Source organism: Pezoporus wallicus, unplaced genomic scaffold (genome assembly GCF_028554395.1).
Source record: "Pezoporus wallicus isolate ANWC-B61680 ecotype Strahan unplaced genomic scaffold, APGP_CSIRO_Pwel_v1 contig_3568, whole genome shotgun sequence".
NCBI classification, from domain to species: domain Eukaryota; kingdom Metazoa; phylum Chordata; class Aves; order Psittaciformes; family Psittacidae; genus Pezoporus; species Pezoporus wallicus.
In genome coordinates, this window is record NW_026637826.1 from 377,803 (window position 1) to 394,810 (window position 17,008).

At 48.6% G+C, this 17,008-nt stretch overlaps 2 protein-coding genes across 4 annotated transcripts in view; both read left to right on the top strand.

The window, feature by feature from the left end:
• RBM6 (RNA binding motif protein 6) overlaps positions 1 to 12,068 on the top strand; it is a 55,348-nt gene extending 43,280 nt beyond the window's left edge. For 2 of the 3 annotated variants that reach the window (XM_057407645.1, XM_057407644.1), the window contains exons 11-23: positions 446 to 606; positions 1,282 to 1,379; positions 1,845 to 1,887; positions 2,478 to 2,538; positions 3,500 to 3,591; positions 4,283 to 4,462; positions 5,489 to 5,578; positions 6,370 to 6,459; positions 7,082 to 7,351; positions 7,926 to 8,000; positions 8,568 to 8,665; positions 9,912 to 10,023; positions 11,792 to 12,068. In XM_057407645.1, coding sequence (XP_057263628.1) covers positions 446 to 606; positions 1,282 to 1,379; positions 1,845 to 1,887; positions 2,478 to 2,538; positions 3,500 to 3,591; positions 4,283 to 4,462; positions 5,489 to 5,578; positions 6,370 to 6,459; positions 7,082 to 7,351; positions 7,926 to 8,000; positions 8,568 to 8,665; positions 9,912 to 10,023; positions 11,792 to 11,917 — 1,496 coding nt within the window. In that variant the 3' untranslated portion in view covers positions 11,918 to 12,068. The remainder of the gene's footprint in view (positions 1 to 445; positions 607 to 1,281; positions 1,380 to 1,844; positions 1,888 to 2,477; positions 2,539 to 3,499; positions 3,592 to 4,282; positions 4,463 to 5,488; positions 5,579 to 6,369; positions 6,460 to 7,081; positions 7,352 to 7,925; positions 8,001 to 8,567; positions 8,666 to 9,911; positions 10,024 to 11,791) is intronic. The other variant, XM_057407646.1, reaches the window with a different exon arrangement.
• A 396-nt stretch (positions 12,069 to 12,464) lies between these two features.
• LOC130598339 (semaphorin-3D-like) overlaps positions 12,465 to 17,008 on the top strand; it is a 29,808-nt gene continuing 25,264 nt past the window's right edge. The window contains exon 1 of the mRNA XM_057407653.1: positions 12,465 to 13,084. The gene's annotated coding sequence lies outside the window, so the exon portion shown is untranslated. The remainder of the gene's footprint in view (positions 13,085 to 17,008) is intronic.

Sequence of the window (17,008 nt, forward strand, 5' to 3'; positions counted from 1 at the left end):
GCAGAAAGGGCAGCATTTCACTAAAATCTCTGGAGGAGGTTTCTGTGTTATCCAAATGAAGTAATGATGGGCTGTCCAGCCCCAAAAGCCACGGCCCATTGCCTTTAAGAAAATTAAGCCAGGGCATGGTGGCTTCAGGATGGCACAGTTAACACAGCAGCAAAAGCGTCTCTGGCCAGAAGTTACTGTGGGCTGAGCTCCTCTGAGGAGGGGCCTACTTTCTGCTGTGTTTTCTGGGAAGGAAAGGTTAGCAATTGGAAGCAGTGCTCTGACCATCCTGCAAAGTGGAGAGAAAAACAGCGATGGCCTTCAGACTCAACTGCAAGTAACCACGCTGTTGCTTTGAATGGGTTTAGTTTTACCTGTGCTGTCACAATAAACTTAGATCTGAATTATCTTTTTCTACTTTTTCCTTCCTGGCCATGTCTCCTGTTGGCCTTCACAGCAATTATGCTGAAGCGTATAACTCGCTTCACCCCACCAGAGGTGATTGTGGGGCTTCTGGCCCCATACGTGCGTCTCTCCACATCCAGTGTGCGCATCATGAAAAACAAGGCTGGACGGATGGGGCAAACCTATGGCTTCATTGAACTGGAATCACATGCTGTAAGTGGTTTCCTGCTTTCACATGCTCCCTCTGTTGGCGTCTGTAGTCTGTAGTAGAGACATTACTGCAAGAAATAGCTGTACTTGCAAGGCATCTGTGCTGGAGTGAGTCCTCTCTTCTGCTTGTCTGGCTTTAGGAGGCAAAGATTGTTGTCAGAAGTCGTGATACTTGGTGAATTTCTGGCATGAAGACCTTTCTTTGTAGACCCTCCTAAACTTCAGCACCTCTTACACAGATATTTTGTTTCAGGGAACTTGAATTCAATGATTTCTGCCTGCAGAAGGCAAGAATCTTAATTAACAGACAGTCCCATGGTGGAGGATTCACATTTTCTGGTTCTAGGGTGACTCCCAGGCTCCATAGCTGTGCTCTCTGGCATTGCCTCAGAGGGTGCAAGAGCAACGACAGTGCTGCATTGTCCAGTAGCCCTAGGAGAATAGGCAGCCCTAGCTGGCTGCTGAAAACACGCATAGGACAAGCAGAGACCCTAACAATGAATTGATCCCTTTTGTCTCATCCTAAATACCTTTCATTAATATTTAGACAAGAGTGTTGTGTTTCCTGCCCTAGTATGGTCGTCCTGTAAGCACAAAGCCTTCCTTTCAGGCAGGCTGGATTTGAGAAACAAGCATAATTTCCTTCTCATGGATGTGAAATTCTCCTTTCTTTTACAGGAGGCGATGAGGTTGCTAAAGATACTGCAGAATCTGGATCCCCCAATCTGCATTGATGGTCGTACGGTGGAAGTGAATCTTGCTACAGGGAGGAGAAGGTATAGACAGATGAGATGGTAGAGTTGTCCTTTGTGTGATGTGCTGCAAGCCTAGAGCTGTGTTGTCAGACCAAATGCTTAAAGGTTGGCACATGAATTAGCACAGATGTTCCTACAACGTAAAAATATGTTGGAGAGGTGAAGGCATTGGAGCTAGAAGAAGCTTCAGTGATTGAGCAGTATGGGATTAATAATCATATTGCATGGCCTGTTGTTGTCCAGCCATCAAATCCCATTGTGAGGGGATTAATGGGTTCAGCTTTTTAAAAAGCAGTTGGAGAGAGTCATCTTTGCAGACACAGCAGAGTGTGGTCATAACTCTTGTGGAGACAGTGATGGACACAATCCAACATGTGGCCAGCAAAGACGGTCTTTCTGTCTTTATTGGTCCTGCTGATCATTTTGAGTATACTGAGGCTAATATGAAGCCAGATAAACATTAACCTGTGACCTTTATCTCAACAGGAATGACTATGGGGAGCACGGTGACAATTCCTACTATGGCCCGGTAGGTCTGCACAGCTTCCCTGCAGGTCGCTGGAAAGGGAGGGAGCACTGGGAATTATAGCCCTGACTTTGTTAGACTTTTTCCTTTGGGCTGCTGAAAGTTTAACATGTTTGAAGATGGGATTATAATGCTCAGGTGTGCTCCTTGCTGCTACTCTGCCCCTAACACTGTGTTTGTAGTGTGCATAGATGTGCAAGTCAGACTGCAGGTGCTGCTGGAGGGAGTTCTGGGCTGGATTACTCTGTACCATGCTTATGCAAAGTGATTTAATTGATGACTGATCTCAGTTCTTGGAGTGAATGTCTCTTCTTTAGTGCTTGTTACTAGACTACAGGGCTCTTCCCATACTGAAAGGGCTAGAGGCTTCCATTCAGATTGCCAGGAACACCTAATTTTAAGGTTCATGGAAGCTACAGGGGTCTCCTGCTTTCCAACACTGTCCATTCCTCTGTAGGTGAAAAGCTATGTCTGCTTGTACTCTATTTAGGGCAGCTAAATGAGCTGTTTTCCTGAGCTTTGGGCCTGTGAGAGGGAGGTAAAGCAATATGTCAAAGAGTCTCTGATCTGTTTGTGTTGTTTACTTACTCCAGGGCAGAAGGGGCATGAGAGACAGGAGGGGTGGCGAATCACAGAGACGCACAAGAGCACAGTGTAAGTTAAGCTCTGCCTTACTCCTACTGTGGACACTTTTCTTCCTTAAAAGGGCACTGACATGTAGAAATCAGCCCCACAATATTTTTAAAGGCTTGGAGTAGGTTTGTTTGCTACACCCACTTCTGAGGTTTGTTGCCAACTTTGTTTAGTCACATTTTCCTATCTGATGATGTGTTTCTCTCTTCTCTTACTGTGCAAAACTACATGCAGATAAAGAAAACTTGCTGCATGCTTTTCCTTGTTGTGGTAAACTGATGGGATAAAATCAGCCTGGCAATTACTAGATGAGACAGAAGAAAATGCATTTTATGTGGCAGTGCCAGTAGCTAGAAGAACACTCCTCATTCTTTTACTAACTTGTTTGTAGCTGAACTCTGTCTAATAACACTTTGGAAATGAGAAACAGTCCTCACATTATGGGCTTACCCTTAAGGCCCTTGACTTTCCATGTAGAAACAGTTTGCTCCCCTTTCTTGTCCAGGGCTTTCATGCACCCACGGGGTGGAAGGGATATGGGGAGTGTCATCACTTAAACAGGAGACTGTTTGAAAGAGCACAGAAGTCTTCCTTGTTCACAAGGGTGGGTGGACACAGAGCCTGGAACTCATTACCCCATTCTTAGGGAAATTACTGGATTTCATGTCTTTGTCCAGTCAAGTGTTGTGGTCTGGTGATCTCAGCACAGCCCCTGTGAGTATGTTTTGATGTGGAAATTTTGCCAGAGTCCTAAACCAGAAGAATTGTGAAAACCCATTTCCCTTCTTACTCCTTAAAGAAAAGAATATGTAGGTCAAGTGAGTGAGGCTACTCATACCTCTGTTGCCAGGAGAGAAAAATTCTTTCCCACTCTTGATCCTTTCACTGGTGTAATATTTGCTCATGCTTTTATCTTTGTCTTCGTAAAATACAAGTTCTGCCTGTGGAAGATTGTGGTGTTAACTCTTGTCTCTCTGTTCAGCTCCATCAGATGTGTCCACATACATATATGATCCTGAAACTGGGAATTACTATGACCCTATAGCTGGGACATACTATGACCCCAGAACTCAGGTGAGTGTGTGGAAGGAAGCGTTACATGCAGTGCATCCTTACAAATTGTTCTTCTCTGGAAGTATTTTGAATCTAGATCCCGAAGACAGGCCAGCATGGGACAGCATAGAGGCAGCTTCGTTTCTCTCAGTCCTCTGACCTGTGTAAAAGGGATACATGTTTCAAAATACCCACTTAATGAGATGCTAGGAACCCTTTAGCTGTGCCTTGAACCAGTTACCATAGCTGCCTTTTTGGCCTCTGAAGCCCTGCCTTGGGGGGTTTTTGGTCTCCTCTTCACTGAGTAGACTTTCAGGCAGAGTATCCTTGCTAGATTTTTCTGAAGACCTATGATATGTAGCTCTCTATTCAAATATGCACAGCAGAGCTCTGTTTCATCTGTGGTTTATTTGCTCCCTGACCCCAGCCAGCAATTGTTACAAGGATGTCAATAAAGAGGCTTCAGCAGAGGTTCTTCGGGACTATGATCTTGGTTTTGTGATTCTGGAGTTACCCATGCTCTGGGTGAGCAGAGTAGTACCTGTGATGACCTGACTGTGGTAGCCTGTCTCCTCCCCCAGCAAAGTTCTGAAGCCTTTGCCCTCAGTTGTCTGAGGCTCTGCATTTCCTTCTGTCCTGGTCTCCCAGTCCAATAAGCCCAATAAAGAAGATTGCAGGGGTTGGATAAGTCTTTTCCAAATGCGTCTTTCAGAGAGAAGTCACAATAGACCGAGAAGCTTGTTCATCACCTCCAGAGAGCAGGAGGCGGCGGCATGGGAGCCAAGAGCGGCATGGGAGCCAAGAACGCCAGGAGCGGACAAATGAAAGGGTGGAGCCACACAGCAGGGACAACAGGGACAAAAGGGAGAAAGGGAAAAGCACTTCTGCTAAGGTAAATCCCTACAAGCATCAGAATGATCAGAGGTGTGAGGCCAGGAGGCTGAGGTAAGAGAGGTTAGAAAATAGAGAGTAATTTATAGAGGATGCAAAGAAGAGGGACAGTGAGAGGAAGGGATGAAATACATGGGGTCTGCAGCAGGCCAGGAGCGTGATTGTTGTCAGGCTAAGTGGGACTAAGTTACTGAAATTTTTCTCTTGTGACATTAAGTGGGGGCTTCTCATTCCTTCCTTATGGTAAAGGATTCAGAAACATTTAGGTAACTGAGACACACGTTTTACTTGTGCTACTGGAAGCACCCAGCTGTTGTAACAGGGCCATCAAAAAATAGCAGAGATATTTAAACGTACCAAGTCACGTAATAACAGAGACTCGGCTCTCCCCTCACTGCCCCCTTCAAACATCATGGACAGGCAGGAAGATGAGCCAGGCTGTGCATTGCTAAAGTACAGTGCAGTTGTATCCTGTACAGTCCCTCTCAGAGGCCCAGTCCTGGGGCAAGTGCCCTTCAGTGCTGCTTCCAGTAAGCAAATGATGCCTCCCTAGCACAGGGAATTGCTGGCTAGGAGTAGCTGCCCAAGGTGATGTTTGAGCATGGGTGTTGGACCACAGCCCATTGCTGTGATACCGAATGGGCCTGAGGTTCGCTAGAAGAATTTGTAGAATTGGTTTAGCCATGGATGCACAAACTTTGTTTTCCTCCTTGCCTGTTGGTCTGTATATATTCTGTGGCATGACCAGTCCTGGGCAGTTGGGACCCAAGGTTGTCCCTGAGGTTGATACCAAGCCAGCCAAGAGGTCTCATCTGGTATGGAGGATGCCTGCTTTCAAGGGCACCGACGTAGGACAAACATGGTCTTGTATGACTGGAGGGTGAAAGCATCTCCAGTAGAAATCCTTTCATCATTTTTCATGGCTGCGTGTTTTCTGTGGATGCTCAGAAGTGGCTTCCTGGCTGCTCTGTGAGTTCTCTGACCCCTGTGCTGCTGTTGGCCTAATATCCAATCTTGGGTTTTTCAGAATGAGCCTGGAGAAGAGAGGTTCTTTGCAGAAGATGTCTTCAAAAAGCCATTGCCTCCCTCTGTGAAAAAGGATGAGAGTACAGGCCTGGTAAGATGTTGCATAGCATTAGTCAAGTATGCATAGTCCCTAGTCATGTATGAGTAGCTAATGAACTGCTAAACTAGAGCATGGCCAGGGATCCAAACCAGTTCTCTGTAAAGCATGTAAATGTGAAGCTTCACTCCAGGCTACTCTTTGAGCTGCTGAGCATACAAGTGAGCATCACAGGCTCTTCCTGTTGCATTTGTTGTGTGACTGCAGTCTCTGGTCTTCTTTGGCCAGTATGAAGGGTGTTCTTTGACTGGTATAAAGAAGATCCTGGAAACACCACCACCCTGATTGAGCCTGGACATATGCTGTGCCACAAACACAGCAGAGAAAACTGGTGTTGTCATCTTTTCCCCTTCCCACCTGTAGTACTTGTGCTTTGTCTTGCCTCTCACAGGCAAGCAGAACTGCAGCTCTTCCTGGGTTTCTTTGCTCCTGGTCTCCATGTCCTTTGTGCGCACACAGAGGTGTACAAATGTGACCTGGCCCTGCCTCAGCATCCTCACTGGTCTGAGGCATGGCTGGCACTGCTGTCAGCATCACAGTCCAGCAGAGAGTGAGAGTGGAGCAGACTAGGATGGCATGGTGAGCTGCAGCTGTCCCTGAAACCAAAGGCATAGCTCCAGGAGAGCTATGGCTTCCCCAGAATGAGAATGTCTCCCACCAAAACCATCACCTCATTTCTGGCAACTGCCTGGTTTCCTTGGAGGCCTGTTTAAGTGGGTGCTTAGCTGTTGTGTGCACTGAATCCATGCTATGGCGGTCTTAACACCTGATCTTGACTGTTTCAGAATGAGGCTGGAGAGGAGAAGTTCTCTGCAGAAGATGTCTTTAAAAAACCGTTACCTCCCTCTGTGAAAAAGGATGAGAGCGCAGCCCCAGTAAGTGGCTCCATAAGATTGGGCTTTGCCTTGTTTGTACTTGGGTGCAGGACCAAAGAGGCTCACCAAAGCCTGGCCGTGACCTTGAGTGACAGAGGTGCCAGCTGCTCACACAAAGGAAGTAGCATTGGAGATGGAATGGTGAAGGCAGTTTGGTTTGTAACACCGAGTTTGCTTGTGGACTTCTACCATGGGGAAATTTAATAGCTGCATTTAAGCGGGGTCTTCTTGCTCAAGCAGTTCTCAGGCAGAAAATTTCCAGCTGCCTCCTCACTGCTTTCCATTGCTAGAGGAAGTGACTGACAGCAACTCTTTGCCAAATAGCTGCAGCTTTGGTCGTATTCTTGTGCTTAGGTGTGTAGCAGATTGGGAAAGCCTGGCACCAAAGCACAGCCTGTCTGGAGAGCAGAAGGGCTTCCACCCTGTGGTGTTTAAATGCTGCCCAGTCAGCTTCTTTCCATTCCCTACCTGTGTTGCTGGGATGCTGCTCCCTAGCTCCTGGGCTGGAACAAAGACAGAAGTCATGGGGAGATTGGCTGGGGAAGCAGAGCCCCACATGGCAGGGCAGACATGATGCTAAAAATTGCTAATGCTAAAAATGCTTTTCTACCACTTCCCTCAGCCCAAGGTGGTGAACCCTCTGATAGGACTTCTGGGAGAGTATGGAGGAGACAGCGACAATGAAGAGGAGGAGGAAGAGGAGGACCAGTCACAGGCTCAGTGGCTGCCACCTCCCCACCCACCAGCACAACGCGAGGAGCAGCTGAGGAAGGCCAAGGCCAGCGATGACAAGCTGACCGACTGGAACAAGCTGGCCTGCTTGCTCTGCAGGAGGCAGTTTCCCAACAAGGAAGTGCTCATCAAGCACCAGCAGCTTTCCAACCTGCACAAGGTGTGGGAGAGCTGGTGACTGTGGGGCTGTGTGTGTGCTGGAAGCTGCCTTTGGCTCAGCAGCGTTGCTATTTGCAGAGAAAAATGCAATGGTTGGGTGGGAAGAGCTGTGCTGAATTTGACACAGTAGCAGGCAAACTTCCCATCAAAGCTCTGTTCAAAGCATTGTGTGAGCTGCTTGTTCCTGCCATGGGAGTGCTGTAATGTCAAGGTGTGACTTTTTAAGCTGTAGCGAGATAGCTGAGCCTTGGAGAGAGTAGGGTGCTGGCACACAGGAGTGTGATAGCAGTAAGAACTTAGCACATGCCTCCCTGTGTTCTGTGCTGCCTTTGAGCTCTTGCTTCTAGGAGGGCCAAACTGCACTCAGGTTAAAATAGAACTTCCTTACTGTGGAGAGGAAGGGCTCGTGGTCTCTGGGGGAGAACAGGTAGTCTGGGCTGCAGGAGATGCTGCTGTGCCTGATGTAGTGCAGGTACAAGAGTATGCTGCCCTACCTGTACTCCTTATGGGTGTAGCAGTTGACCCTGACAGCTTGTATCCTCTGCTGATGCTGGCTTCTGTTTTCCTTCTTTCAGCAAAACCTGGAGATACATATGAAGATCAAACGATCTGAGCAGGAACTGGCATATTTGGAGAAGAGAGAGCGTGAGGTGGGTCTGCGGTGGTGGACAGACTTGTGTTTGTGGCTCTTCACGAGAGGGATGTTGGACCCTCCACTAGTGCATCTGCAGCTTGGGCATCAAATGCCTCCCAGAGAGTCTTAGACTGAACTATGGACGCACACTGCAGCTGTAGACAGTGCTCTGATTTCTCAGAGCAGGTCTTCTTCCTCCCAGAAGGTTCTGAGTGTGGTTCTTTTGTCCTGCAAGCCAGTGCTGGGCTCTGACCTAAGAGGGACCCAGATGTCCATCTAAAATCAATGTGGTGTGTGGGCTGCCGCTGCCTGGGCGTGAATGGGAGAGCTGTTGTTTGGAGGGTAGCAGTGCTGCTCCCGATGCCGTAACTGGAAGGCTGCAACCACAGATCTGGGTTAGCCCAGCAGATGCCATCAGGATAGAAAAGTGGACTGTGGATCCCAGAAACGTTCAGTCAGTCTCCAGGACAGATTTCCAGCCAGCTAAGGATGAGATGAGTCGAGACCTGGCTGCAGAGCAGTCTCCTTGAAGTGTTGAATCCTTTGTAGCTCCTGGGCTTACTTTGTTCTCTCTGTTATGAAGGGGAGACATAAAGACAAAGGAAATGACCGGAGAGAGAAATTCCAGCAGATGGATTCACCAGAGAGGAAACGACTCAGATACGACCGGGACTCAGAGAGGTAATGCCTGCTCTTGGTTAGATCTCTTTGGGGCTGCTGATGCCAGGATGGCGTGTGTACTGCTGGTGTGCCAAGGCCAGGAATCAGCCGGTGGGGTAGATCTGCCTGAGTCACAGCCAGCCAGGCTGTGATTCTCATGGGTAGAGTTCCCCAAAGGGGAGCCTGTTGTGCTGCAGAACATCTTGGAGAAGGCCAGGGATGCAGAGGTGAAAAGGGTTTATGGGAAAGCAGAGACAAGGTGCCTGGTGCTTGGGAAGTGAGACTGGGGAGATTTGAGTGTGCCTGGCCAGGCGCAGGGACCAGAATGCAACCTGTTTCCATCCACCTTGTCCTTAAGGCACTTGCTGTCCTCCTGTCCTGGCATCTAGCCATTGAAAGAAAGAGCAAAGCTGTGTTTCATCTGTTCCACTGACTCAGAGGAACACTGGGAGCTGTTTCCATCTCATGCAGAGTAGGTGGAGGAAGAAAGTGCATGCTGTGTGGAGCTCTCAAAAGACCTGCCTGCTGCAAGCTCGCGTGTTCCAGTGGGCTGAGGAACTGCTAGGCATGTGGTGAAGACAAAACTGGTTGTGTGCTTGTCCTCTTCTGATACAGCACCTCAGAAGCAGACCTTTCCTCCATGTCTTGCAGTTTAAAAATCCACATCTTCTCTTCCTTGTTTCCTGGAACAGCTGTGGATAAAGTAAAGCAGTTTGTGTGTGGCATCAGCAGCAGCCACAATGTAGAACTTTCCTGAAGAAAACTATTTTTGTGCTGAGCAGTTTTCAAAACTATGGGTTTAGGTTAATGGTGTTGGGTGAGAAATGACCAGGTGGGAGAAGGGGTGTCCAAATCAACACTGCATCCATCAAGCTCCATGACCACAGCACTGAAAGAAAAGAAAGATCTGGCAGAGCAGCATGGATTACGCTTCACTTCCTTGCTAGTGCTAAAAATCGATGAAGAAATGCAAGCACAGACTGCTTCTGGCTTGCTTGTACCATAACTATTTTGGAGCCTGAGCTCATTTCCTGCACCCTGGTGTATTTTCCCCTGAGGTGGGACAAGAAATTTTGCAGTTAAAGTTGTTTGAGCCCTGCACACAGAATCCACTGTGTTGCTTTCCTTGGCCAGTGTCCTTTTTGCAGGCAATTTGGGTCTCCCTTAGGAGAAGCTGGAGTATCAATGAAGGTGCTATTAGCAGAGCTAAAGATCCCTGGCATGTGTTTGAAGCAAGACCAGACAATTGATTCTCCATCTTTTGCAGTGACTATGACCCAAGGATCGATAGTAACAACAGAGGGAACCGAATGTTGCAGTCCGCAGGGTGGAAGAAAGGCTTCGGCCACAACCAGCAGGGCACAACATCCCCAGTGGAGGTGAGTCTTCCCTTCCTTTCAAAACACAATGACCTGCAGCTAGTAATGTCCCCCAGGATGGCTGGAGGGAGTTCCCAGCTGGAACGAGTCAGGCTGCAAGACCTGCTAGATGGAATAATACATGTGCACTGATTAACTTTGCAGGCTGGGAGGGGCTGCAAATATGTTGGCAGTCAAAAAAAGGTTAGAATTTATATGGGTGTTGAGGTGTTGAAAATAGAGTAACAGTAAAGTTACAGTGAAGGTCATAGCATCTGATTAATACCTGCCTGAAGCCAGGTTGGGGTTTAGGAGCAGGTTGTTAGCTCAGTGCTCTGCAGCCACGTGAGCTAGGGGAAAAGGTGAACCTCCAAGGAGGAGGAGGTGTGAGCAGAGCCAAAGCCACAGGGCACGTGATGCTATTTGTCTACTCTGCCTAGTGCTTGTGAGGCTCTCGCTGCTGCTCTGGACTCTGGACTTCGGAAGGTAATAGCAGGATACATCATCTGATGAGAAGCAGTCTCTGTCAGTAAAGGACTGCAGGGATAGGCAGGGCTGGGTAGATCCTGCCTTCTGGGGCGGGCTGGTCGCCCAGTGGACTTTAATTTGCTGCAGAGGGTTTATCTGACAAGCGGCCTACGGCAGGGACTATCCCCCTTGCCCAGGGCACATGAGCAGCACCATGTGGCTGCTGTCACTTGTGATGCTGTTGGTGGTGGTGGCAGGTCTGTCATCGGGCTGCCTCGCTGCTGTGGTGTCGGTGCTTCCTCGAGGGGCAGGCGATGGCAGCGCAGCTCATGTTGCGACACTGGGCTTACTGTCGAGTGTATCATTAAAGGCAAATATTTGAGGCTTCATGACGTGTGTTTGCTTGAGCTCACACACACGAGGCAAGATTCCCTTTTCAGTGCAAACAGCAACCCCAGCTGTTGCTCAGTTCTCATGGAGAGTTTCCTGTGACCATAAAACGGGCTTTGTTGAAGAGCCAGCTCCAGTGATGCGCTCTGGGAGTCCAACCTCTGATCAGAGCTTCCCAGACTGGATGGGGGAGCTGACAGCAAAGCTCTTGGGCAATTCCTATGAAGGCCTCCAAAAAGAACCCTGGAGATGTGCTTGCTTTTCACTTCCAGGTCATGCTGGGCAAAGCCACGTGCCCACTTCAGCACTACAGGACTTTGATCTCTTGGCCTAATTGATGACATCTCTGGTACTCAAATAAGTTGGACTTTAAAGCGAGAGAAACTTTCAGCCTTAGGCCTGCTCTCCTGGGCTAACTCTAGGCAGGTTTACTGAATAATTCAGATGCTGGCTGCAAAAGCCAGTCCTTAAAAACTGGTTGAAATTCAAAGCGAGCTACCAGAGCCCATGGGAACTCATATTAGAGGAGAAAACAGCTGAGCTTCTGCAAATGCAGGCTAACTGCAGACAGCTCCCTGGGAGCCCAGCTCTTGCTGGCACTTCCCTTTGCTCTGTTTCAATCCTCGCTCACACACGGCTGTTGCCTGTTTTGGCTGCCCGCTCCCACCAGCCATATGCTCGTGTTGTTCCCTGCAGCCAGTCCCTGTGATTCCATTCCCACTGGGCATTTGTTGGCTGGTTTTGTTGCCCACAGAGGGCCGACAGTTTCCCCTGAACAGCTTTTGAAGGAGCACACTTCACTTGCTATTCCTCCTCTCCCGGATCCCCATGGCAGCAGTCGGCTGCCCTGAAGCAGCCCAGGGGAAGCTTTTTCTTTATGGGCAGACAGCGAGGAGGAGAAATCACTAACCCAAAGTGTGTCTCTTTGCAGGGAGAAAATCGGAGGAAGGGCCCTGGCCTGGGGGCCCCAGGGAAGCCCAGCAAGAGGCAGTCCAATGAGACCTACCGCGATGCCGTCAGGAGGGTCATGTTTGCCCGCTATAAGGAACTGGAGTGAAGGGTGCAGAAAACCCCAAGCCTGTCTTCCTCCATCTGTCTTTCTCTCTGTGTCATTTTCTTTTGGGAGTTTGGTCTTATTATTTTTTTTTTTTTTGAATTGTTACAGGTTTTGCTGCTAGGAGTTTTTTAATAAAACTGAAAATTTGTCAGTGCTTGTCTCTTGCCTAATGTGGTGTGTTGTAAAGCATCACAGGTTTGGGAGATTCTCAGCATGTTTTGCTCTCTGCTGGTGCAGACTCTGGTTGCTGCAGCCGTTCTGGAGGTCTGGGACAGGTTTGGTCATGCGTGGTCCTGCCTGCAGTGTGTTTCCTGCCACCTCCTGGTGTCCTGTACTCGTAGGCCAGGATGTGAACTGGGAGCAGGGGACAGCCCCAAGACCTGGAAGGAATCTGAGAGCAGGAGCAACTCCTGGCTGCTAGCAAGGACAACTGAATTCAGTTAACAGCAAGAGCTTAGTGGCTAAAGGTAGTCTAATGCATGCGGGGTGATATCTGAGCTTCCCAACCAAGCCAGAGCCTTCCCCATCCTCTCCACTGGAGGGCTGGACCTGGTGGCAGTGGTGTTGAGGACCCTTGAGTGACACAGCCATGCTGGATCAGGGTTGTAGGGGCTGTGTTTGTGAGAGAAAAAGCCATTTTGAGCAAGTGCTGCTGGTATAGCCCAGAGAGTGCAGAGGCACCTGGGGAAGTTAGAAACCGTCTTTATCACTGGTGTAGTGATCTTCCTGTCTTTAATGTTTTTTAAAGGGTGGTCACCTAAAGCCCCAGCTATGTTGCAACTGCCTTTATATCTTACAGTTATTTTGTTTGTATTTACAAGATTTTCACAACTGTGCTAGTGCTGTTGCCACCTTCACCATGTGCCTTCGTGCCATCCTGTGGTGATTGCGATGTGGATGACTGAAGATGACAATTTTGATGTCTGGAGTATCCTGGTAAGAGTTACTGGAACAGGGGCCATGGGTGACAAGTCTGAGTGTGGCCTGTATGGATAAGGGCAGTGGTGATGACAACTTCTAAAGGCAACAAACATCCTCTCCAGGCTGCATTTCCTTGTCTCCAACACAGGCAACTCCAGAGAAGCTTGGGGGACTTGCTCTCTGGCACCCAAGTCCCTGGTGCTGCACCCAGCGATGGTGGAGGTGGGGACAAGCACTGTGGTGCTGGTGAGTACATGGAGGTGAGGGGAGAGCACGTGTGTGCCCAGGGCAAGCTGTGTTGTTTAGAAAGGGTCTACAACAGCCCCCTCCTTCCAGAGCCCCTCCATGTTGGGTTTAGGGGCTCCCTGTGCAAACGAGGGGAGAGGAGCTGCTCAAGAAACTTCCTTCAGAGAGCCAGTGGAAGTTCAGATGCAGGAAGGGGCACTTGAATGTTTGCGCTATAAAATACACTTGGGGACGACATGGCACAGCCAGCAGTCAGGAGCAGCTTGTCCGAGTCTGTAGGTTGGGAAGGTTCATGTAATGACCATAATGGACATAATGGATGATGACCCCCAATAGCTCTGTTACAGTGGAACTAGCAAAGAAATACCACAAACTAGAACCTCAGTAGTGCAAAACCTCAAAGGGTAGCAACCCTTCACACTCCCCTGGGGATGGGACGGGACGACAGGGAAGGTGATGGGCTCCTGGGGATGTAGTCCCTAAGAAGGAGCAGTTGTAGTGGCCTGGGGGCTGGAGGAACAAGCTGGTGCTCTTGAGTCTGGAAATCATTCATGTACAAAGGGGAAAGAAGCATGACTTGGCAGGACATCACTTCCAATGGCACTGGAGGGGAATGGGGAATCTGGGAGCGGACCAGTAGCTGCTGTACAGGCTGTCCCATGCCAGGCATCTGCATGTGCCAAAAATGAGCACCAAAAGAGCGTCATTCCCCAACAAAACAGGAGGGAGCCTTTACAGCCACCAACTGCAGGAGCCCTTTATCTGGCTTTATTAATTTGCTAAGTGGGTACATCCATCTTAGTGAAAACCTGTTAACGACTGATGATACGTGATTAATTAGAAGATTATAAACCAGATAAATGTAAGAGCAGCTTCCTTTGGGCAGATGGACCTCACTAAATAATGTATGTTCCTTGGCTTAGCTTCGTGCTCGCTTACTTGCTCGCTTGTAGGCAGCGTGATGTGCATATGTGAAAGGAGACGCTCTCATTGTAGGCCAGTTGCCAGGGCTCAAGTCAGGAACAGGAGAGGAGCAGGAACAGACGGCAGGGAAAAGGGGGAAAAAAATAATAATAAAGACTGTAATTGCAGGGTGCATCTGTCTCCAGTCAAGAGAAATCCCTTTTCTCTCTGTGGAGGCAGATCTAGCTCCTGTTAGTTACATTAACCATAGAAGCCAACAAATCAAGTATTTCTAAGGATCATAGTAAATGATGATGGGGAATCAGGAATAATACTTGCATCTTCCGATGTTGGAACAATGGCATGTTACAGAAGTGTGGGATTTCAAGGTGTGCAGTGTGTGTGGCTTGAAAATGCCACTTACCTGGACCAAAGAGAGTATCCCAGTACCAGCCATGAAAATGAAGGTACTCCCTGTGTTTGATATTGGCTTAATTCCTCTGAATTCCTCTTCCTGAAGGCAACCCAGCAGGTGTCTCTGTGTATTCCCTTGAAGATGTGCATGTCTGTGTGATGTCCACCCATGTTGTACATCAGCCAGGGAAAACCCAGGATTAGGGAATGTGGAGGAGCCCCCACTGGGGTTGGGATGAGGTGACTGTAATGAGGTTATTGATGAGCCAGAACAGATTAACAGAGTGAGAAGCTGAAAGTATGACAAATAAGAACCAAGCCAGAAAATGTCATGTTATCTTAAGGAAATGGCAGCACAGGTGATGATGTAGAACCCCTGACTGTCACTGGTGTAGCGGTTTTGATGTCTTCAATGTTTTTTAAAGGATGGTCACCTAAAGCCACAGCTGCATTGCAACTGCCTTTGTATCTTAGAGTTATTTTGTTTGTATTATTATTGATTATTCCAATATTACTGTATTAGAGCTGTTGCCACATTCATCATGTTGCCTTTGTGCCATCCTGTGGTGATGGCGATGACTGAAGATGACTATTTATTTTGACTTTTTGGAAAGTCCTGATAAGAATTAGTGGAATTGATCACAAAGTCAGTCCTGTGATGGAGCAGTTGATTGCCACAGCTGTGTTATTCACAGGAGGAAGACCGGTTACTTAGTACTGTAACCAGTACTAAGGTTGGTACGAAGCGTACGTGTGCAAGGAAGCCTGGGCAGAAAAGGCAGAGGGATTTAAATGGATGGCCTATGTGGGTAAGGAAGGCCACTGCTCCTGGACCACAGCTGCTGGCAGCACTCACCAAGGGGATGATCTTAGGAACGTGCAACATAGGGGCTGGTTTGGAGGGGGACACCAAAGGGGAGGTTAAGTCCACCCTTTCCAGGGTGGGAGGTTCAGGCAGGGGACCTTCTACTTGTGCCCGTGCCCAAGGAAGGTCCATCTCTGAGCCCTATCAGCCGCAAAGGTTGGGATGCAGGAGGCTGCTTTGAACATCTGAGACTCTCTGGAGTGAGAGCCACTCCCCCCCCCCCAGTAGATAATCTTCAATTTCTAATATTTAGTCATGTTGATACAGCAGTTAGTCAGGACCTTGTAAATGGAACATTGATGTAAAGAGCTGGAGCTGTGCTTTCTAAAGGAAGAAAGCAGCAAGGTGGGAAGAGGGAAGCATTTGTAAAGGGGAAGGAGAGAGAGAGAAACCAGTGAATGTGCTTCCTTCCACAGCAGTAACCAGCTGCAAGGAGAGAAGGGGTGCAGCTGGAAGGAGGATGGGGCTGGGGCTGCCTCTCTCAGCTCCAGCACAGCCAGGGAAGGACTGATGCAAGCTGTCCCTCTGCAAGATGGGAGCAGGACCTTTCTGCTGGAGGTTCAATAAAACAAGTGCTGCTGTAGCTCAGTTGTGGCTCTTTCCAGATTTCATTCAAAGAGCAGAAGTGACACAGACTTGCTAATGTGTGGTTCCTGCTCAGCTAACACCCACAGCAAGGGGGGCATGGGCTGGAGGGAGCAGAACAAGTTGGCAGCAGCAAATACCATGGGGCTGCTTTCCCCTGCAGTGTGGCACCACAGGGGTCCCTGAAGGCAGGAGCTTGCGACTCCTCCTTCTGCAGAACAGGCATCTTGCTCCTTGCAGCTCTGGCTGGAGTGTGCAGACAGCCCAAGCAGCTAGGCAAGAGATGGGCACAGGGTGAGGTACCTATCCCACCTGCAACACGGACCTGGGAATGCAAAATGCATGTTACTGGCTGGTACAAAACCTGAGACAAACGCTGACACCATCTCCTTGACCTGCAGCAGGTCTATCTGGGGACCCTCTCTGAAATGCTTTATTTTAGCATAGAAAAATCTCACACCCCTACAGCTCAGGTGCACCAGCAATGGCATTAACCCCCCTGTTTTTCTCAGAGGCAAAACCTGATGCTGCACAAACTGGGTTTCTAGCACTTAGCTGCAAGTGAACTAAAAAAACACCAGCCCCAGGGGATTTTTTGTCTAATATCACAGGTGCAGCTACTGCTGGCCCTCAGGGGCATTGCACCCTTGTACAGGGATGGCTGAGCTGGGCTTGGCGCTCAGACAAGCCCTCCACAGGCAAAGCTTTGCCAGACCACCCCCAAGAGTCCAGGACACCGGTAAGCAGAATGTGAGTGGGCTGCAGTTACACTGGTAACATCTTTAGGAGCAAATACACTGCAATTAACCTTTTTTTCAAATGTCTTTCAAACAAATCCGTAGGACCTCTCTATATTTGAAATGAAAGAGTAATAAAAATGTACTTGTCTCCTGTTAGATATGGGAAGATGCCAGATGAGCATCATGAACAACTTTATTCATTTACTGTTTTAAGACAAGAGGAGCAGTTCAGTGTTCAGAGCGTTGCTCAAATCATGACCCCATTTTAATGTAAGTTCTGTATTTATCCATCTACATAGAAGGACCATTCTATTCTGTGTTCCTTGCACTGGGGACATTATGCTTTCAAATGTCAGCAAGCATAAGCTTTGTGAAACTGCACTTCAGCTTCCATCTCAAAGGAAGATGAATGACACT